Below are 21,435 nucleotides of genomic sequence, written 5' to 3' on the forward strand. Positions count from 1 at the left end.
TCACAAGAATAAGTTTCGCCTTAGATGGATTGTAGTCTAAAATCATGTCACAAGCACTTGCTTGTCCCTATATTTGTTAACATAAGTTTGTTCTTGTTTTAAGTTATAACCTAGGAAGAAACTTACTTTAAGATAGCAATTTTAGGTTGTAAGGCTGTCTAAGATAGCTCCATATCTTAAGATGACTTTAGAAAAATTTGGGTTAACACGAATTGTAAATCTGGAATAGTATACTTAATTAAAAATAAACTAAAAAGAACAACGACGCAACGATGAATCAGTAAAATTTTAACAAAAACTTAATGGAAAACTGAAATTTCTAACCAAGACGAGGAAGATGAAAAGAATTTGACCAAAACCCAAGAACTTGTTGATAAATTGTAAATCAAACTCGTAAGCAATATATTTTGTTTACAGTATTGTAAAAAACAATTAAGTGATGAAGTAAAAATAAAAATATTAATGTTATGATTTTAAGTAGCCTAAGTTTAGATAAAACAAGCCAACTTCTTAACATTTGGCAAAGACCGCAGGCCTCAACACGAACTCGATGATACTTTAAACAAGATGCAATCAAAAGCTTAGAATACCTGCAAGGTTTTTTTCACAACAATTTGTGTAACACTATTTAGTCGTAAAAAAGGTTTAGGTATAAAATATTTCTAAATAAATTTTTAAATTTTTTTTAGCTTTGATTCATGGGTGATTTAACTAAGACATTTTCTGTTTTCATTTTTAGTAATAAATTCGTCTTTTGGCGACTGACTCATTTTTCACTGCGTCGTAAAAAAATTCATTTTTAATAAAATATGCTGCATTAATTTTTTGTTTCTTGCTTTGGTAATGATTATAAGCCCATGTTTAGCAGGTTCTTTCTTTAACAATAACAAAATGTTAAAAATAAAAGTTACTGTATGAAGTATAAATTGTAAACTTTAGTTTAAAAAATCAATACGTTAAGAATTATTAGATAGTTATTTAAGATAAAAAGCCAAAAATGCCGTTTCTAATTAATATACTTATGATTTTACAACAACCAAATTTTCACGTCAAAATCCTTGATCATTTTCCAGTTTATTATTTGGCTACCAAAACAAAAAAATCCTCTTACTACTTATGACGTCAACTGTCAAACTGTTTCCGATATTAATATTTAATATTAATATATTTTAAAGCATCTGTTTCTACTTGTTTCGTTAAAAAAAACAGAAATTTGTCACAACACATTTATCTAATTAACTTAAAGTTTGTTTTGTACTTAAGTTGTCATTACTGCACCATGAACAAAATTAGCGGTTTAGCAATTTTAGAGTTATAAAGTCTGAAAGTATTTTTTTTAGATTAATATTGATTTTAAATTTTGCCAATCAAATTGTTATAAGTGGACTTGTAATGTAAATGAATTGATATGTCTAAGAGAGTAAGTCCTACCAATTTAACACCACAGCAAGGGTTTGAATTGGATCAAATAAGTCAAGGTCAGTGTTATTTTTACGTTTTATTTCTTGTCTACTGACTGCCTGTTTAAATGTATATAATGTTTTTTAAAACAGTGTGAAAAATATGTTAATAGTTTTTATCTATAAATAAGATTAATTTTAATTTACTACCAGTTTTTGGTAAAGTGTATTTAAGCATTTAAGCATGTCATTTACAGACTTACATGCTTAAGAAAATAACCCACAGACTACCCAACAATTAAATAAATAAAGAAAGTGGTACTTAAACTGCCATGTTAACAGAAATAGAACAGCCTGCGACATAACTTTCTCTAAATGAAAGTAGAGAAGTAGCTCTACAATAAGCATCGTAGTTTTGATACATAATTTATTAGACATGCATATATTTGAAATTCTATATTTCAATTATAGTGCACACAATTTTAACCAGTTAAAGCAATGGCAGAATGTCTTTTGTGCATTTTGTAATTTAGTTTTGAACAATATAATTTAGAGAATTAGAATAAAGGGATACATTATGATTTCCTATTTACAGTTAATTTGCAGTACTGCTTCCTATTGCATTATACAGTTAGAAATTTAATTTTTGTAAAGATTTTAAGGCGAATTTTTGTATGTAAAACTAAGATTGGTTTTAATTATGACTATATTGATGTATTTCTAATAGGTTTAGCAGGGTTTAAATTTATTTTGCAGAAATTTAAGTCAGTTTTAAATTAAAGAAGTTGATAAAAAGAAATGCCCTCAGGTAGATGTGATTTGTCTTTTTATATTCCTATTGTTTTTTAAACTTTTTATTTTATAAAAAAAGCAGTGAGGAGTATGCAAGCATTTAAATAGTTTTTGTTTAAATTCAAATGTGCACTAAAAGGAACACAAATTTGAATAAAATATAAAATGTCAATGTTAATTTCTAGGTAGCCATAGACCTGGGAGTGCAGATTCAAGAAATGCTTGGGATAATGATGCATTCGATAACGATGGACCTCCTATAATTAACACCACTGGCTATCCCGGTAATTAAATTAAGCCAAAATAATTATTAGTTTTAAGGCATTTTTTCACCTTGAATTTTGTTTTATGCCCCAGGCCTTTCAATATAATGTTGTATTGTTTGTGTGGTTAATGACAAAAAACAATTGAAATCTATCCTTTTGTATTTTTTTTTAGTATATAAAATAAATTTGTGTATTTTTTTAATATATTATAAATACCTTTTAGGTATTTAAACAACCAAAATTGACATTGTAAATTATGTGTAAATTTCAATGTTTGGCACCTTATTTGTTTTGTTCTCAGTGTTTAAGTGGATGAAATAATTTCTGTTCATGAATATTTTCGAACTGTCCAACATTATTCAGATTTTATAAATTATTGATTTGTGAGAACACAATTTAAATTGATTTCATTTATTTTTTTAGATTTATACAACATTTTAATGTGTTTCCATTTTTCAGATTTTAATGACAAATATAATGAGCCGACAGCAATGTCCAGTGAAATGTATGTTTCTGCTGGGGTTCAAAGAAATGATGCCATCAGTGATTATGGAGATGATGCTGGAGATGATCGCAAGGGAATCTGGAAAGTTTTTAAATCAAAATTAAGAGGTAAAACAAATAAAACATAAAAAATACACCTTTTAAAAATGTTTTTATTTTTTTATTTGTAAAGATCCAAAAACAAATAGTCTACGTATTATTCAGCTTTTCATATTTTGTAACACTGTAATTAATAGCTTATTACTAGTAGAAGGTGTAAATTGTTACACATGTTTTAGCACTTCTGTAGCTTAGTTTTGTATTGTTACAATACAGACTTTTTTCTTCACTAAAGTCTCGAATTTCGTAATAGCCTTTATGTGGTAACAAAGCAATTGGCACCTTTATTAGGTGTTATGTATATATAGCCATTTGAAATAGCCAATTAAAATACAAATGTTATTTAATACTTAAAATATGAAATTATTTTTTTCCAAATCTAATAAATATAAATCTTGTTTTATATAGTATTTTGGTGGTTATCTTCCAAAAAGATAAAACCCAATTAATAAAAAAATAAGATGACTTAAAAAATATTTATATATTAATTAAATTTTCAATTTTTTTAATAAGGTTTATGGGGAACAAGACAGACAGAAGACACAAACCAGGACCGTGAGTTGTTAATAAGAACAACAATTCGGGAACTTATTATTTACATCTTTTTTCTTATTACCTTGTGTATATGTAAGTCAAAAAAAAAAATTTTTTTCGAAAAAAAAATATTTTGACTTTCCATTAAATTTTATACGACAGATAACATTTAAATTTTTTTTCCAAACAAATATAACTTCAATTATTTTATGTTTTACATGAATAATTTATTTTAATTTAATATTTTATTCATTGAAATTAACTCTAATAATAGTGTAAGATAAGAAAGCATTTATAATTCATAGGCATCTTATATTTATCATCATGTTTTAAATGTTATTAAATTTAATAATTAATAAGTTACCAATCAATTATATGTTGTTCACTTTGTTAAAAGACCTGTTTTTTAAATTTGACAAATTTTTCGACATTTTTTTATATTAATTTATTGTAAGAACTTAAATTATTATTTGATCTGGTTTAAATTACCAAAAAAAAGTTTATCTTTATGTACATTTAATACTAACACAAAAAATGTTTAAAAAAAATTAAAATATTGAAAAATATTAAACTTTTTAAAAATTATAGAATTTTTAATTTTCAGTGACATTTGGAATGACAAGTTCAACTCATTATTATTACACTAAAGTAATGCAGGATTTGTTTATCGACAGCCAATTTCCAGTCACCAAAAACACTTTCAGAGGAATGACAACAATGCAGGATTTCTGGAGAGTAAGTCAATCAAGTTTTTTTATTAAATTTTTTTGGGTATTTGTGTGAAAAAGAGTAAAATAGTCCCTTTTTCTTTGTACTATTAACGAAAGTGTTTTAATATTTAAAAATTTTTATTGTGGATTCAGTTATATTTAATTCACAAATTTTTAATTAATTTCTTTTTTTAGTTCTCGGAGGGTCCACTTATGGATGGTTTATATTGGGAAACTTGGTATAATAATCAAAACTTATCAGAAGAAGATCTTGGATATATTTATTATGAGAACAAACTGCTAGGAGTGCCCAGAGTCAGACAAATTAAAGTAAAAAAATAAATTTAAGCATAAAATCACTTACAACTAGTCCACCTTAAAAGTTTGCCTAACTAAATTATGTGTTTAAACTGAAATTTTCATATTTTGAATGCATTTATTTTTATAGGTGAGAAATGGATCTTGTGAAGTCCATCCTGACTTCCAGGAGGAGATAACAGCTTGTTATGATTCTTATGCCAAGGACAAAGAGGATACTGCACCGTTTGGTCCAGAAGATGAACAGAACAGCACAGCGTAAGTTCTCACTAAAAATACATTTTAACAGTTAATTATACAATATCATGGTTAACTTTCTTACAAAAATATTTTTAAAGGTAGGCTAATCCAAGCATATGCTTTCAAGATCAGTTTAAATATAGAAATTAAGATTTACTATTAGTTTAAATATTATAACTTTTTTTAAATTGTAAAATAAATAAATGTCTTGCACCACAAATCAGTTGGGTTTATCGATCTGAGGCTGAGTTAGATGGATCGGGTCACTGGAGCAAGTTAGAGTTTAATTACGGAGGAGGGGGGTATTATCAGGTAGAGATATATGGGTGGGCACAACAACAATGACTGTTTGGAATTTTTGTTGTGGATTAAACAATTTTTGACTACAAAAAAATCTACAAAATTATTTGGTAAATCCAAAATTTAAGGAAAAAAAATTTAAAGAGACAAATGTTTTGAATCCTATGCTTTCTATTGATCTAAAATTGATATTTTTGTTGATTAATGATTTGCAAAACCAGTCTCCAAACAGTCAGTGTTGAGCCCCCTTGTTTTTTGTTTACTTTTATTACTATTTAATCTTACGATTCAGTTGGAATTATTTTCTATCGGCCGGGCAAGGCTACTCAGGAAATGCAGGCCATTATTCTGAAAATGGTTATTACCAGGTACCATGTGTGATGGTAGCAACAAAAATTAATTTGCCAATCCAGTGAAAAAAATTAATTTTATTTGCAAACTGATGGTGGATTGAACATCAATGATTTTAATTATTTTTTGTTATGTTTGCATGATTTAAATTTGATTTTTGAGTGGATCTAATTAAATTAAAGAAAATGTAAAAAATTAAATTTTGATTTTAAGAAAGTAAGTTATATTAAATAAAAATCTAATTTATTTGAATAACATTTTTTGTGATTTATTTACAAAAAAATGAGTTTTGTTGTGTTACCTGAAATTGATTTATTCTATTTTATTTCTTGGTGATCAGGATGTGATTATTGTGTAAAAAAATCGTTTTTAGTTGCAAAAACAGAAAATCTGATTTAATTGTGTGATTACTAAGAAATCAATGGAAACAAAAATTTTAAAGTTAATTTATCTAATTGTAATATAATTTGATATATTTATTCTCTTCAAGTCTCAAAAATTTGACTGCTAATATTCCTTTAATGCTTATGAAATAGTCTCAAATTTTATTATAGGATGTTTTTTATTAATTTCAACATTGACCTCAACACTATTTACATTTCTTAGGATCTGCTCAATACGAAATCAGAATCACTTGCGATAATTGAAAATTTAAAGGAAAATCGTTGGCTTGATCGTGGTACAAGAGTGGTGTTTGTGGATTTTACCGTCTACAATGCCAACATCAATCTTTTCTGTGTTATAAGGTACCAGTACTTTCTATTTGGAAAAATAATTAACAATGTTTTGTAAAATAATTCTTGGTTTTCAATTTGTTTAAATACTGTTTATTTTTTTGTTTGTTTATTTACTTATTTATTTTTTATTTACATTTTAAAACATGTGCCAATATCACACAACTGTAAAAATTAAATTTAGCTTTGAAAATGTCATTTTATTTCCTGTGGTAGATATTCTAAGAGTCTTAAACCATTGTGATGTAATAGTTGAATGTTGTTATAGTCGTTTGTTATCCACGAATTGTTTTCTTCGATTAGCTCTAGTCTGTTAAGCACCACTTCATTGTTATTACAAAATTTCTACCCTGTATTGAAGTGGTTATTTTTTGGCCTAAAAACTTTTAAAATGCATTCTAAGCTATGGGTGACACTTTTAATTATTGATTTTTAGTGCATTGAAGATTTTTAACTTAAAAAGAAATTATTGTAAAGAATTACCTGTATAAAAAATTCTAAACACCCATACAAATAAAATTAAAATTATAACCCTAGTTTTTTTTTCTTAATCTATCTAATATTGTTTATTTTTTAGATTGGTTGTTGAGTTTCCAGCTACAGGTGGTGCTGTACCATCATGGCAGTTTCGGACTGTTAAACTTATTAGATATGTTACCACATACGACTACTTTTTAATGGCTTGTGAGGTAAAAAATTAAAAATAATCCTTTATTATTGCATATTAGTCATCCATATTACAGCTGTAAAAAAAGTGACATTTTTATGTTTTGTAAATTAATTTTTGATTGTATTTAGGCATTGTATATGTTGTTCATTTTCTATTACATCATTGAAGAAATATTGGAAATCAAAAAACATAAATGCTCCTACTTTAAAAGTGTTTGGAATTGCCTGGACCTTCTTGTCATTGCAGTAAATATTACACATCCAACTTTTATGACAAAATTTACTAATTTTGTTAAGCAACACATAATTCAATTGTTTTCAACCATAATACCGTATATAACAATATTTTTTTAATTTTTGTTATAAAATTTTTTTGTACGATAAAAACTTTGATTTCAAATTTTATTATTCGAATTATTACAGTTATCTCTTGTTGCATTTTCCTTCAACATTTATCGCACGATTAAAGTTGACACCCTGCTTGGCACTTTGCTACAACAACCATTAGTTTATCCTGATTTTGAGTTTCTCGGTTTCTGGCAGATGCAATATAACAACATGGTGGCCATCGTGGTGTTCTTTGCATGGATTAAAATTTTTAAATACATCAGGTATGTGTAGGTTTAATATGTCATCTATAAAATGTTTATGTCCTGTAAATACTCAATTTCTATGGGGTTGATGAGTAGACGTAAAAATTCAGAATGTGAGCATTTTTGCCAACCTCATTTCAATTTTAAACAATGTTTTTTAAACCAAATAATACGCATACTTTTTTAAGTATATGTACTGCCTTTTATTAAATTTTCTTTTTTGTAAATACAACTCTTTAGGATATTTTAAAAATAGTTTCCGTTTTTTTTTTTTCAGTTTTAATCGTACCATGACCCAACTTCAATCCACCCTATCTCGTTGTTCCAAGGACATTGCTGGTTTTGCCATCATGTTTTTCATCATATTTCTTGCATATGCACAACTTGGTTACCTGGTATTTGGAACTCAAGTCAAAGATTTCAGCACCTTCCCAGAGAGCATGTAAGATTTTAATCAAAGAATTATTTATGATTAAATATTTAACAAATTTCATGTATATTATAAATATAAATGTATGCAATAAAATAATAATAATTGTGGTAATATTAGTATTGGGTATGCCTTCATTATGATTTCTTGCTAAAATTTGGGTAAAAATGCTATTTATTTTTAGTTATACTCAATTTCGAATCATTTTGGGTGACTTCAATTTCCATGAGTTGGAGGCAGCTAACCGAGTTCTTGGCCCAATATTCTTTCTTACATATGTGTTCTTCGTCTTTTTCGTTCTATTGGTAAGTCAATAATTTTAATGTATGCTAACCCAATATAAAAAAATATTTGTAATATAATTGTTAAATAAAGTAATCAACATTTATTTTTTTAATTTTTGCAGAACATGTTCTTGGCTATTATTAATGACACTTACTCAGAAGTCAAAGCGGAAATATCCATGCAGAAAAGTGAATTTGAGATATCGGATTACCTAAAACGGGTAAGTAAAAACTAAACCTAAATCTATTTATATAAATAGTAAAAAATCTAAAAATTTAAACTAATTTTATGCAATAAAATATATAAAAAAGTATTTAATTTAATATGTGTATTTTTTATTAAATTTATTTAACTTAATAGTTGATTCTTTTTTTTTTCGATTTGCTTTTCTGTCAATAAACTCTTTTTTAGGGTTACAACAAAGTTTTGGAGAAGTTATCCTTAAAAAAAGATCGAATACGAGACATCCAAGATGCTATTCACTCAGCTGATCTCAACCAGGATCGAAGTTTGGATTGGGAGGAGTGGAGACTTGACCTCAAGATGTAAATTTTATTTTAACTTTGTACATATTGATTTTTACTTTTTTTTCTTATTTTTTGGCTAAAATTAAAATTTTAAATTGTTTCTTCATTATTTTTGATTGTCAACTTGCAAATTATTAATAGTTACCAGAATAAACTTTAAAAAAACTGACATCAAATGAATTAACCTAAATTACAACCAAATACATCAAGTCTAACAAACAACATAATTATTATTTTCAGGCGAGGTATTCCTGATGCTGAAATTGAGGCGGTGTTTGCAAAATATGATCAGGATGGTGACATGATTCTCAATGAGGACGAACAGAGAAAATTACATGCTGACCTTGAAAAACAGAAGGTAAAAACTCATTGTCTTTTGAATCAATATAAAAAATTATCAAACCCCCAAAAAATAATAAAAAACTGTTTTTTGAATTCAATTTGTTAAAAGTTTTAAATATAATTCCATTGCCGTCACAGTTTAAAAGATTATTCTCTTTTACAAGAAGTTGTCAAAATTTCCTTTTATCTCTGACATTTCCTAAAAAATTTTATGTTTTTGTGGTTTAAATTAGTTCGGTTTGACGTCAGTAATAAATAAATAATTAAATATAAATTATTAATGTTATTGCTAACACAAGCTGGAATTGGATGATCAAAAGGTAGGATTAACTTTATAATATTGTAAGCCTCAGGTTAAGTTTAGACAATAAAATATATTATATTAACTTGAGACTTTACCTAAGGAAAACCCTGAAATCCTCCCTTTAAAACTCCAACAAAAACATCATAATGTTTTTATATCTAACCAAATACTTTTTTTGTTTCCTAATGAACATAATAAAGAACATAATAAATAAAAAAGAACATAATAAATCATTTTTGTTCTTATTTGAAAATTTATTTAAATTCTATAATATTTTTTGATTTAGGTTGAACTGAGCAATGAACTTGACGAGATGGAGCGAGACAAGGGTGTTGACTCTGGTGCAGGTCGACCTCCGTCAGCTAGGTCAAAGGGTGCCCTCAGTCATGTGAGTCATGACTCAGCAAACGAAAGTGATGACGACGATTATGACGATGACGAGCGACGACTCAGCTCAAAAAATTTTGTCTCAAAAGATGATTTCCAAATGTAAGTTATTGTTAAGTAAAACTTCACATTTTTGATTTAATAAAGAATATAGTTTTTAAGATTTAAATTTATCAAAAAACAATAATTAGTGTAAAATGTACATTTTAAATTTTTAATTAATTTTTCTTTTTTGTTTAGTTTGTCACGAAGAGTGGACAGAATGGAGCATAGCATTGGGTCGATTGTCTCAAAGATTGATGCAGTCATAGTCAAACTTGAAGCCATGGAACGTGCAAAACTGAAGCGAAGAGAAACAATGGGAAAACTACTCGATAACATATCAGAGGTAGAGTCAAAAAATTAATATTAGTTTTTAAAGTTAAAAACACCAGATTTTAATGTTTTTTTGTATAAATAAATTTTTAATTAATTTTTTAATGCAATAGTTGGTTGGTTTTTTTTAAAGTTGAATTAATTTGTTGATTTAAGAAAAAGTATTTTATTTTGCATAAGGATTAAGTAAGCCAGGGTTACGCCTTAGTTAGGGGTGTTATTACGTCAGAGATGCTATTGTTAGAAATGTGAGTAGGGTGTGGGGCCAGTGAGCCAAATAAAACAATATCCTTTGTTATTGTGTTGGGGGTTAACCAAGGGCTATGCAGGCTTTGATATGATTACTCTTTTCATGGTTAATTGACGTTATATAAATTTTGTATATTTTACATTTCACAACAAAAGTGTTAGTATTTTGGTTTAGATAAATTAGCTTTCTAACCTTGAAAAGTTTAAGTAAAAAAGGGATAAGTTAATATTTTCCACTTTTAGCAAAATGAGAATTCAATGAGAGAAAGTAAATTATTAGAAAAGGCAAAAAAGAAAAAGGAGAAAAAAGAGAGAAAAAGGGAAAAAAAAGAATCAGAAGAGAGCAAAAAAAAATAAATAACAATCCTAAACAACATAAACTTGGCACTTTTTATTGATCACATAATAAAAATATAATTTTATATTTTCTTTTTTTTTATAGTCAACTTTTTGCGATTAGTTTTAATAAAAGTAAAGGAATAAGAAATAAAACAAAAATCTAGTTTTAAGTAGTCTACACAATTCAGTAAGTCCATTGTTTTTTGAATAATATGCACACAAAATTTCTTTAAATGTTCTTAAAAAGTTCATTGTCTTAATTGATGTTGTTTATGTACAAATGAATTTATATAAATTTTTTTGCTATTGTTTTATTTACAGGAGGAGCGAAATGGAAGAAGTGATGATGAGTTACAGAAGGAGCAGATGGAAAGATTAGTTCGAGAGGAGCTTGCTCGTTGGGATTCAGATGCCTCTATAGCTCTAAGTGGAAGAAACGGTAACCGACCTGCATCAGGTAGGATTTCCTTTAAAGATTACTTGAAATAAAGTTAATGCAAAACCAAATGTTCTAACAGAAATTGTTAAACCTCAAAAAATTTAAATTTTATCCATTTTTAGGGAGGTCCACTGCCTCCGGATCATCAGTCTCTACATCAGGAACCCGAGGAAGAGGAAGTGGAGTTAACCCATCAAGTAGTATTGCTTAACTTTAATGTTGTCACTGTACAGAATGTTGTTGTTGATTTTTCTTTTAAATCGTGCTCTTGTACAAACCAAAAAATCATGAACGTTGAAGCGGTCATCTTGTTTATAAGACTTCTTTATGATTTAGATATTTAAAAATTCCCGATTTTAGGAAGAAACTGATTTTTTCACATTTAAAGAAACTGGCTTATGTGGCTTGTACTATTTAAAATTAGGTTTAAAACATTTTACTACCATAGTATTTTATCACTCATAGTAAGTTAATATTTGTTGTAATTTTTAATATTTTTATCTACCTATTGTATGCTGTCAACATATTAATTTATCAGTAACTTTAACTAATAATTTCATGGTAAAACAGCAATAACTTATTTTAACCAATTGTCTATTCCAGTTACTATGTTACCCACTTTGGTAAAATTGTTTTTAATCTAAATATTTTTGGTAGCGGTATGCGAACTGCAATTGATGTTTTGTACTTTTAGTTTTTTCTAGCCTTTTTCTATTTATCCTAATTACTAAGGAAACATTGTGACAATACTTTATTCTTATATTAAATATGTTTGTAATCCTGCGCTTACTTTTTAACCTTTAATCATCAGCCTTTATTACTAAAAAGTATTTATCACATACAAAATATACCAAATAATTTCTTTTAACTAAACATGGCATTTTATTATATATGTTTTTTGTTAAAAATTGTGTTATCAATTCTAACTTTTTTATTATATTCATTTTGTGTACCCAACATCTTTTATACTTTTTAATTCTTATAGTTTGAATACTGACTTTGGTAATATTTTTTATATTGTGAAACTGTATTGGGATAATTAGTTTATGTACACTCGTTTTAACGTTACATTTACTTTAATTTTTTTTACGCACTTAATTTTTCTTCTTTAGCATTGCACTGAATCTAGAATTGTTGTTGTTTGACCGGTGTCATCAATTTATTAATATTGTTCAATCAACGATCTATTTGCCACTGCTTTTTCATACGAGGGTAATTTGCAGAGATTTGCTTTGCAATTTGTGTTGAGATTTTACCCATTATCGTTTTCTCAAGGTTACTACTTCTTTATAATTACTTTTCAGTTTGTTTTAAAGTTCATATTGGTTACTTTTGTGTTGGTCTTAGATGTGTTGTTGTGAATATGCGTGTGTAGATTTTCGTGTTGTACAAATGGTGCTCTATTTGGTGCTATGCTCTTAACGTACTGTAGTGTGGTGCAAAAAATAAAGTCTTAGTAGGCTAATTGCTTCGTTGTTTGAAACCAATACACATGTTAGCCAGTTTATAGGTAGCTAGCCGTTTTAGGACTAGTAATATTAACTTATTTGGTAAAAGGAAACTTAAGTACGAATAAACTGAACAACAACTACCGCTAAGTCATGTTTAGGTTTAAGAATATCGTGATTTGAGCAACGTTTATTAGAAAGTTATCTAAAACTATTTAAAACTGATGACTATGTATTTTAAATAATATATAATGTCTATGGAAAATTTATAACTCTCCGTTAGGTGCTGACAAACTACTACACATTTTGTTTACGTTTTGCGTTGTCAATCCGGTACACGTTTACATTTTCTTCTGTTGAATAAAAACTACTTTCAAGATAAGCTTTAACAAGTTAAATGCTTACCAATTTTGGTTAAAACATCTATTTAATTTTATAAAGGATGTTAACTGTAAAAGTATAAAATGAAGCAGCGTATTTGTACATTAAATTTGATTTTTTGATTTTTGTGAACAAAACTTATTTTCTTTTCTTTCTTTTAGAGTTGTTAATCGAATAGTAAACAATGAAAGTTTTACGATATGAGTCTGAAAATTTTTTTAATTCCGCAAATGGAAAGCAGAAATTTCCAAGCATAGAAGACAAGGCATCTGTTATTCTTTCTGTAATAGTTCCATCTTACAATGAGGAGAAAAGGTTACCAATAATGTTGGATGAAACAATTGAACATCTTGAGTCAAAACTAAAAACGGAAAAAGGTTTTTCTTATGAAATTATTGTTGTGGATGATGGAAGTACAGATAGCACCACACAAGTTGCACAAAAATACTCAGATGAGTATGGTACGGAAAAAATTAGAGTTCTTACCCTTGAGAAAAATCGTGGAAAAGGGGGTGCTGTTCGATTAGGGATGTTAAGTGCAAGGGGAAGTTCTTTGCTTATGGTGGATGCTGATGGAGCCACTCGGTTTTCTGATTTAGATAAAGTGGAAAAGGGTTTAAAGGAAATCAATAAAAATGGAATGGCAATCACAGTTGGTTCTCGTGCTCACTTGGAAGAAGAATCAATTGCCAAACGATCCAGTTTTAGAACTTTCCTTATGAAGGGTTTCCACATTTTGGTTTGGTTGTTATGTGTAAGAACTGTAAAGGATTCACAATGTGGATTCAAGCTTTTCACACGCCCTGCTGCTTATGTTACATTTATGAACTTACATGTAGAGCGTTGGGCATTTGATGTTGAACTACTTTATATTGCAGAATATCTTAAAATTCCCATAAATGAAGTGGCAGTTGTATGGACTGAAATTGATGGTTCAAAGATTGTTCCGGTTTTTAGTTGGCTTCAAATGGGAAGAGATATTATTCTTATTTGGTTGCAATACTTACTTGGTATATGGCAAATTAAAGAAAATATCAATTAAATAAGATCGAATTTGTTCTTTATTGTATATGCACTTTACTTTGCAATATTGTTTAGGCAGTTTTACTTCACCTTAGTAATAAATTTCCAAGTTTAGTTTATTTGTTTTGGTGATTTAACATTGTGCCATATTTTCAACCATAGAAATTTATATTCTTCAAATTATGGTCTCAAAATTTACACTAAATGTTTTTTTGTAATCAAATTCCTTTTGATAATGTAGTTAAAATAACTAAATTTATATGTATTACTTACAGCCAAATAGGACTTATAATAAGGTTAACAAAATGGCAGGATTACCAAAAGATTATGGCTATGTTGTAGCTACTGGTTGTGCTAGTGCCATCTTTGTTACTGTTCTTGGTTTAAAAGTTGGAAAAGCAAGAAAAAAATATGGGATCCCAGTAAGATAACTACTATAAATTTATTTTAGAATATTACCATAGTAAGCTTAATATTTTTTTGGTAAAAACAGTTAATTTATAAAAATTGTTTTTGATTAATTATATTTTTTCAGTATCCTACCATGTACACAGACAACAATATGTTCAACTGTATTCAACGTGCTCATCAAAACACATTGGAGCACTACCCATCATTTTTATTCATGCTGTGCACTGGTGGACTAGAATTTCCAGTAAGCTAAATAACTATTTTTTTAGATATTAAAAAATATGGCATTTTAAAATAATTATGATGAACTTGTTTAAAATAAAAGCATATTTTAAAAATTTCTTTTTTGGGATGCATTTACATATCTTAGTTTTTGCCAATTAAATATTTATTTTTGTTCTTTAGAGATTTGCTTCTTCAATGGGAATTTTATGGATTCTTGGGCGAATGGCTTTCGCAAAAGGTTACTACACTGGAAATCCTGATAACAGAAAATGGGGTGGATTTGTTCACGTTGCTGTGGTTGGTCTGTTGGGTGCTTCCTTGGGATTTGCACTTACAAAATTGGAATTAATTTAAATTTTTTGTTAAGTATTTTTTTTAGTCATTTAAAATTAACTTACACCAATTATATTTTTGGTTGATAAATTTAATGTTATGCGCATTCTTATTCAATGGTTTATTGTACTTTGATTATGCAAAGTTTTCAATTGGAATTTATCATGTGTTTAATAATCTTCCTTATGTGAATATGAATCATTTTTATCTAGATTTTAGATTACCTACACATTTAAAAAATGTTTGCTACCTATGCTATGTTAACACTGAGAATTTTATATCTAGTTTTTTTTATATTTAGAAGCTTAAATTAAATTTCTGCACTGTTCATAACATTTTCATAAAAGTATTACTATAAATAAATCACATTCATTTTCACAGATTTTATTGAATTTTTTGAACAGTGATGCAGTTAAAAATGTGAAGTGAAAGCAGTGAAAGAAGTACAACAATTATTAGGTCAGTGTATTTATTTATCTAAAACTTGGAACTAGTTTATGAAAAGACAGACCTCTTTTCAAAAAGATTGCTACAGCTATAGCACATGGTAAAGTGATGTACAAAGCATATTTTCCAAATTTTGAAGATTTTTTAAATTTTTTCTTTTCAATTAAATCGACTTGCTTAAATGGTAAAGGCCCTTCTTTCATGTTAATTGACATAACATGTAGTGCCTTCAAAGATTGGCAGAATGTGTGTGTAGTAAGAACAAGCTCCTCGACCTATACAAATAATCAAAATAATGGAAAAGTATTTTTTTACGAAGTTATTCATTTCAATTAATTAAAACCTGTGAAACAACCATCGAATGTGGGTCACTTTTGGAAAGAATATCTGCTGGAGGAACCAAGACCTTGGGATATTTCTCAAGTTGGTTTCGAACATATCTTTAAATAAAGTTACATTAAACATTAAAATGAACTTAATTCAATTTAGTTGGAGCCCTCAAGTAAATCCCACCTTAGTGCACTGCTGATGTACAAGACATGCTCTGTTGAGGATTTTAAAATACCTTGCAAGTTTTCAAACGACAAGGCTGTACTAGTAAAATTGGGAATACTTTCTTCTGACCACTTAGTAGTATGCCAATCTTTTACCTAAAAGTAAAAATTAAAAAGTTAATGGCCATGCACCAATTTTAATTGCTTTTAACAGGTATGATGTTGATAATTACTGCAGTAAGAATTCGTTTTTGAGCACCCAATTGCTTAACTCCAATTTTAACAAGGTCATCAGTTGTAAAATATAATAGTTGTTGAAAATGAACATCATGTTCATGAAATAAATGGATTAAATGAGATAGATTTAAGCCACATAAAAGCAACTCAAGTTGACCATATCTGTAAAATAAAAAAGTTGACAATGACTGGTAAAAATGGTTTTGTATAAATTTAGTATAAATTTATATTAAAACATAAGGTGTTTTACATTTGATGCTCTTTTTCCTCATTTATAATATTTGACTTCATTGAAATAGAAATGGGTTCACTTGGACGTAAACTTAAACTATCTTCCATAATTTCTGTGTCTTCTGACAAAGAATTTGAGTTCGAGGTAGAATCACTACTTGCTACGCACTTAGTCATGAAATTATTGTTAATATTGATATTGGATGATGCAATCGGCTTTAAAAGTTCTTCAATAATTTTACTTGTCGGTTGATTAGTTTTTTTGTAAACATTTGCTCCATGATCTATTAACAATTTCACAGTACTTGAGAATGATTTTGATATTGCCCAGTCAAGAGCAGTCCAGCCGTTTTTATCGCTTTGGTTAATAGTTTCTTTGTTACTCGATAAAATTGAGTCAATGTGGGCACAATTTCCACTTCTAGCAGCATACATCAATGGAGTTTTGCCTGTTGAATCGCATTTTAACACATTTGAGCCGGCATTTATAAGAATAGTAATAATTTCTAGCACCTCAGGTGACTTCTTGTGACATTTACATGCTGCAATTATCGGTGTACAGTTTTGCGAATCTGCTTTGTTTACATCAGCTCCGTATTTAAGAAGTAGTTTAACTACAGATAAATTTCCAAAATTGGCTGCATAAATTAAAGGAGTCCATCCAGATCCAAGTGTAGCATCACAAACTAATGGATTGCTTTCAATTGAAGATTCAACAATATCAGTATTACCAATAATGACCGCATTCTGTAAATCAGTTAAAAGTATTACTGAGAACTCCTTGTCATTTTCTTCTTCTGACTTCACCAAACAATTATTGACACATTTTTCAGCCTTAGTTACTGACGCAACTTCAGTTTGTCCCAAGTTTTCTTTCTCCTCACAATCAAAAGAATTATTACCCAAATATCCATATTCAGAGTCATTTTCGGAGTCAAAATCTGAATCACCAGCAGCACAAAACTTTAACATTATTTATGTAACTTATTTACTTGAAAAAAAGGCATGCAGTACCTCACCTGTCTGCCTGTTCAGGTAAAATTGAGTATAAATTATTAGTTAATTCTAAAAACATTCGAATAAGATGCTATTCAATATTAAAATTTTTAAGCCTACAAAGTATATTTTAAGATAACTACTTATTAAGCAAGTAAACTCAACACTTTTGGGTTTGGATGTTGATGTTATGTTTAAAAACACGTGGTGTTGTGGTGTTGACCGAGATTTTTACCACGTAAAAAATCAGTCGTGCTAATTGATAGAGACATTCAAAATTTATATCGATTTTGCTTTAATAAGTTAAAATATAAGCAAAAAAAGAAAAGTAATTTAAAAATATTTATTGTGGTTGGTTCGATATTTGGGGACAATTTACGTTCAACCACGCGTAACTATTATCCACGCTCTTGCTTGGAAAATGTGTTATTACGTCACAATGCAAAACGTGATTGTGTTTTGTTGTACTTAACCACGCTGTGCTGTTGACGTTTGACGTAAGAGATCGAAATCAGTTTTACAACGAAGTCACTCTTACATAAGCAAAAGTTCTTTTGTTTGTTTAAATTCGGGCTTTTCAAGTTTAGAATTCAATCTCCGACGTTCAATAACAGACAAAAGAACAATTGAGCAATGTCTGTTGGAATCTCACCGCCGGTTACAAAAACAGCCAACGATAAACAACGACCATTCATAATCGGAGTTTCAGGAGGAACTTCTTCGGGAAAGGTATGTTTGTGGTGCCACGTGTTTTTAAAGTTAAACATGATTTACAATTTGTCAATACGACATGGTCAATATTGTCTTGGTGTATTTATTTTAAACATAGTATTTGTGTTGGTAACTGTTTTGTAAATACCATAACTTGATGATTATGTGGTGGTTCTGATTGAAGGTTAATAAAAATTAATATTTTTATTGTTTTTATGCTAATAAGAAAAGTTTGTAATGAGAGCTAGGTCAACAAATTAACAATATTCAACCTGTATTCAAATAAGCTAGGCCTATTCAAATATTGATATCAGTTTAAACATTTAATAACTTTAAATTTAGATTGGTTGAAATTATGTTTGTGTAAAACTACATAAAATAATATTAATATTTTATTTAAGCATTATAAAAATTTTTATTTTAAGACTTCAGTTTGTCAAAAAATCATTGAACTTCTTGGAGAAACAGCCTCAAATGGACTAAGAAAAGTTGCCATTATCAGTCAAGATAACTTTTACAAAAACTTAAATGAAACTGAAATAGCTTTGGCTGAAAACAGTCAATATAATTTTGATCATCCAGGTAAATATGCCTACTTGTTTATTTATATTTAAAAATTCCATTTTTTTTATTTAAAACATTTTGTTAAATAAATATTTAACAGTAAATTTGAAGCTACAAATATTTTAAAAGTAATAGTTTGAAAGTATAAGTTTTAACATTAGTAATGGCAAATCACTAAATATGATGTAATAATTTTTAAAATATACCGATAGCTAGTTTTATTGGCAAGCAATTTTGTAAAGCAGTAGGAACTAATTGCAGTCGTAAAAATGTTTTTATGGCAAAACATTTAACAACAGCAAATAAAAGCCCTTGATGCTAGCTAATAAAACCGTGATTTTCTTGTTACTCGATTAAAAAATTGTTTTTTTATAGACTATTAATGAGAAATAGTACCGGTAACAACCCTTAAATGAAATTTTTTTAAGTTATAGGATACCTTTTGAAAAGCACTATATTTTTCTTTTTTAAATTTTGTGTTACCTCTATTCTTAGATTTTTATTGTTTTAAGATGCCTTCGATACTAAGCTAATGAAGGCAACTATTCTAGACATTGTTAACTGCAAAACTACCAAAATTCCAGAATATGATTTTAAAACACACACTAGGTAATATCAATTATTTTTGTCGTTTTTTTAAATTTTTTTATAAAAAAAAATTAAAAATTAAGATTTGTTTAAAATGTTACTATATAATTTACCTTGCGGTGTATTACACTTTAGGCGAAAAGATGCGTTTGAGAGTTTAAATAGATGTGATGTGGTATTATTTGAAGGTATCTTGGTTTTTTACCACAAGGAAATTCGTGACCTTTTCAACATGAAATTGTTTGTTGATAGTGACGCAGACACAAGGCTATCACGCCGAGGTATCTAATTAAATTTATTCGTAATAGAAATTCTATCGGGTAAACATGCTCTTTTAAATCCCAAATTTTGCCAAAAATGGTTACATCATTTTAAGAACACCACTTTCATTAAAATTGCTCCGTAAATAAATAAATATATATACATAAATTTTTTTTAGTACTTCGAGATATCACAGATCGAGGCAGAAGCTTAGAATCAGTTTTACAACAATACACAACTTTTGTAAAACCTGCTTTTGAAGAATTTTGTTTACCAGTATGTGAATTTTTTTCAAATTTATTTTTGTAGTGAATTTTAAAAACCCCTGCTTGTTAGCTTAGTTATAAATCTAGGAAGTCAAATTTTTTTTTTATAAAAGGCTTGTTGACTTGCTCTTCTCATGTTGACCTAAATTTTTGTTTGTTTTAGTCAAAGAAATATGCCGATGTGATTATTCCAAGAGGGGCTGAAAACACTGGTTAGTTTTTTATTATAACCTAGGAAATTTTTCCCACCTTATCTTAAATATTTAGGGGAGTTCCAATTAGAAATATTATTTTTAAAATTAGGGAGTTTGTTTTTAAAAGTGATTTCAAATTAACTGTACATTTTTTTTAATTTTTTGAATCAGATTCTTATACTTTTCCTTTTTTTTAGTTGCCATTAACCTGATAGTTCAACACATTCGAGATATTCTGTGTGGTGGTATTGTATCAAGACACAACAAATCATTTAACGGTGTAAATGGACATCATCTGACAAACGGCGACCTGTCGAATGGGGATGGATGCGAAAATGGCATCGCTCACCAAGATAAAAGACTAATTGGCAGGCCCCATTAACAGTGTACTAACATTTGTGTCTCTTGTTATCTGATATTTAAGTGCCAATTCCTCTGTTACAACCTTTGTTTTCATTAACAATTTGTTTAGTCGGTTAAAAACTGCCCCATAAGACTAAGTAGATTAGATTTTCTGTGCAAAAAAAAAACTTAACACTGTTTTGACAAACTTTCATCAATTGTTTAATGACTTTGTAACATTTGATTCCCAATACAAATGTGACTTAAACTTGAGCAAGTTGTGTACATTTGTTGTATCATATTTTTTTCGTATTATTTTATTTTTGTCATATTTCCACTACCTACTTGAAAAGCATTTATACTGAAATGTAGAAGTAACAAATTAATCATTCTTGCATTTTTTTTACTCTTGTACAAAACTTTTTTAAGATTATTTCATCCAACCATGAATTGTTACAAAAATGGCCAAGCCATGACAGATCTGTAATTTTTCCATTAGAGTTAAGGAATTAAATTTTTTTAGTATTTGTTAAAGTAATTTGTAATAGATTGTTTCTGAATGGTGTGGGTAATGCATGTTATATTGTGGATGGATTTGTAAAATGGAAGATCCCATTAAAATAAAAAAATGGTTACATGTAATTATTAGGACGTATCTGCTTTTACTGGTTTATAAAGAAACTTTTGCTAATTTTTTTTTAGGGTGTTGTGTAGTTTGTTTTTCATAACTTTCTGTTTTCCAACTCATTTTTAAAATTTCATTCAAATTTATTTTCAACTCTAAAACAATTTTGTTGGTAAATTTATTTGAAAATTTATTTTTTTTATGACAATCGGGATTATTCGATGTTGCCTTTTATTTCGTGATTGCTCTAATTTCTGTGCTCAAATGTCAATACAAGTGCAGCTTAGTACGATGTGTTTGTATGTGGTTTTCTGATTAACTGGAAATACTAGAAGGCTTAGAAAGGAGTATAAATTATTGTTAAGGGAATAAAATTCCAGGTAATTTAAGTACACTTAATGGTACCGAAAAAGTTACTTATTGACAACACATAAGCCTTATGATCCTTAGTTACATAAGCTTAGTTGTACT

The 21,435-nt window shown here is 28.2% G+C and overlaps 5 protein-coding genes across 9 annotated transcripts in view; 3 read left to right on the top strand and 2 right to left on the bottom strand.

The window, feature by feature from the left end:
• The window catches only part of LOC145743991 (myosin-13-like), a 57,564-nt gene that overhangs the window by 10,629 nt on the left and 25,500 nt on the right, over window positions 1-21,435 (bottom strand). The window lies entirely within an intron of this gene.
• Window positions 1,339-12,646, top strand: LOC145741867 (polycystin-2-like protein 1). 2 transcript variants are annotated; one of them, XM_082559535.1, is made up of 21 exons: window positions 1,339-1,478; window positions 2,378-2,476; window positions 2,918-3,070; window positions 3,575-3,688; window positions 4,200-4,330; window positions 4,501-4,635; window positions 4,754-4,881; window positions 5,088-5,175; window positions 6,121-6,260; window positions 6,826-6,937; window positions 7,047-7,163; window positions 7,341-7,528; window positions 7,788-7,952; window positions 8,125-8,245; window positions 8,347-8,445; window positions 8,637-8,770; window positions 8,993-9,110; window positions 9,685-9,887; window positions 10,026-10,173; window positions 11,070-11,205; window positions 11,310-12,646. In XM_082559535.1, the coding sequence occupies exons 1-21, from the start codon at window positions 1,409-1,411 to the stop codon at window positions 11,396-11,398; spliced, it is 2,688 nt and encodes an 895-aa protein (XP_082415661.1). In that variant the 5' UTR covers window positions 1,339-1,408; the 3' UTR covers window positions 11,399-12,646. The 2 variants fall into 2 exon arrangements, with proteins under 2 accessions (XP_082415661.1, XP_082415663.1); XM_082559537.1 differs by lacking the exon at window positions 5,088-5,175 and adding an exon at window positions 5,456-5,531.
• LOC145743861 (dolichyl-phosphate beta-glucosyltransferase-like) lies at window positions 13,184-15,382 on the top strand. Of its 2 annotated transcripts, XM_082561918.1 has the most exons (3): window positions 14,070-14,461; window positions 14,575-14,694; window positions 14,856-15,382. In XM_082561918.1, exons 1-3 carry the CDS (start codon window positions 14,300-14,302, stop codon window positions 15,027-15,029), a joined length of 456 nt encoding a protein of 151 aa, XP_082418044.1. In that variant the 5' UTR covers window positions 14,070-14,299; the 3' UTR covers window positions 15,030-15,382. The 2 variants fall into 2 exon arrangements, with proteins under 2 accessions (XP_082418043.1, XP_082418044.1); XM_082561917.1 differs by lacking the exon at window positions 14,856-15,382 and having other exon boundaries at window positions 13,184-14,461.
• Window positions 15,306-17,414, bottom strand: LOC145743860 (ankyrin repeat, SAM and basic leucine zipper domain-containing protein 1-like). The gene is made up of 5 exons (XM_082561916.1): window positions 16,437-17,414; window positions 16,183-16,348; window positions 15,969-16,105; window positions 15,799-15,895; window positions 15,306-15,730 (listed from the first exon to the last, which is right to left on the bottom strand). The coding sequence occupies exons 1-5, from the start codon at window positions 17,387-17,389 to the stop codon at window positions 15,482-15,484; spliced, it is 1,602 nt and encodes a 533-aa protein (XP_082418042.1). The 5' UTR covers window positions 17,390-17,414; the 3' UTR covers window positions 15,306-15,481.
• LOC145743862 (uridine-cytidine kinase 2-B-like) lies at window positions 15,389-21,253 on the top strand. Of its 3 annotated transcripts, XM_082561920.1 has the most exons (10): window positions 15,389-15,467; window positions 15,945-16,088; window positions 16,164-17,452; window positions 18,001-18,142; window positions 18,550-18,706; window positions 19,201-19,297; window positions 19,412-19,557; window positions 19,716-19,813; window positions 19,967-20,015; window positions 20,195-21,253. In XM_082561920.1, the coding sequence occupies exons 4-10, from the start codon at window positions 18,047-18,049 to the stop codon at window positions 20,377-20,379; spliced, it is 828 nt and encodes a 275-aa protein (XP_082418046.1). In that variant the 5' UTR covers window positions 15,389-15,467; window positions 15,945-16,088; window positions 16,164-17,452; window positions 18,001-18,046; the 3' UTR covers window positions 20,380-21,253. The 3 variants fall into 3 exon arrangements, with proteins under 3 accessions (XP_082418046.1, XP_082418047.1, XP_082418045.1); XM_082561921.1 differs by having other exon boundaries at window positions 15,945-17,452; XM_082561919.1 differs by lacking the exons at window positions 15,389-15,467; window positions 15,945-16,088; window positions 16,164-17,452 and having other exon boundaries at window positions 17,511-18,142.

This window comes from Corella eumyota, chromosome 2, assembly GCF_963082875.1.
Source record: "Corella eumyota chromosome 2, kaCorEumy4.1, whole genome shotgun sequence".
NCBI lineage: Eukaryota > Metazoa > Chordata > Ascidiacea > Phlebobranchia > Corellidae > Corella > Corella eumyota.

Bases quoted from the DNA above. Each gene is read 5' to 3' on its own strand.
- LOC145743860 (XM_082561916.1), bottom strand. From the start codon at position 17,389: ATGTTAAAGTTTTGTGCTGCTGGTGATTCAGATTTTGACTCCGAAAAT. The intron at 16,349-16,436 runs GTAAAACACCTT...TTTATTTTACAG, and splicing joins GAGGAAAAAGAGCATCAAAT to ATATGGTCAACTTGAGTTGC. The intron at 15,731-15,798 runs GTTTTAATTAAT...TTATTTGTATAG, and splicing joins ATTCGATGGTTGTTTCACAG to GTCGAGGAGCTTGTTCTTAC.
- LOC145743861 (XM_082561917.1), top strand. From the start codon at position 13,201: ATGAAAGTTTTACGATATGAGTCTGAAAATTTTTTTAATTCCGCAAAT.
- LOC145741867 (XM_082559535.1), top strand. From the start codon at position 1,409: ATGTCTAAGAGAGTAAGTCCTACCAATTTAACACCACAGCAAGGGTTT. The intron at 3,689-4,199 runs GTAAGTCAAAAA...TTTAATTTTCAG, and splicing joins TCTTATTACCTTGTGTATAT to TGACATTTGGAATGACAAGT. The intron at 6,261-6,825 runs GTACCAGTACTT...TTTATTTTTTAG, and splicing joins AATCTTTTCTGTGTTATAAG to ATTGGTTGTTGAGTTTCCAG.
- LOC145743862 (XM_082561921.1), top strand. From the start codon at position 18,047: ATGTCTGTTGGAATCTCACCGCCGGTTACAAAAACAGCCAACGATAAA. The intron at 18,143-18,549 runs GTATGTTTGTGG...TTTTATTTTAAG, and splicing joins GAGGAACTTCTTCGGGAAAG to ACTTCAGTTTGTCAAAAAAT. The intron at 19,298-19,411 runs GTAATATCAATT...ATTACACTTTAG, and splicing joins GATTTTAAAACACACACTAG to GCGAAAAGATGCGTTTGAGA.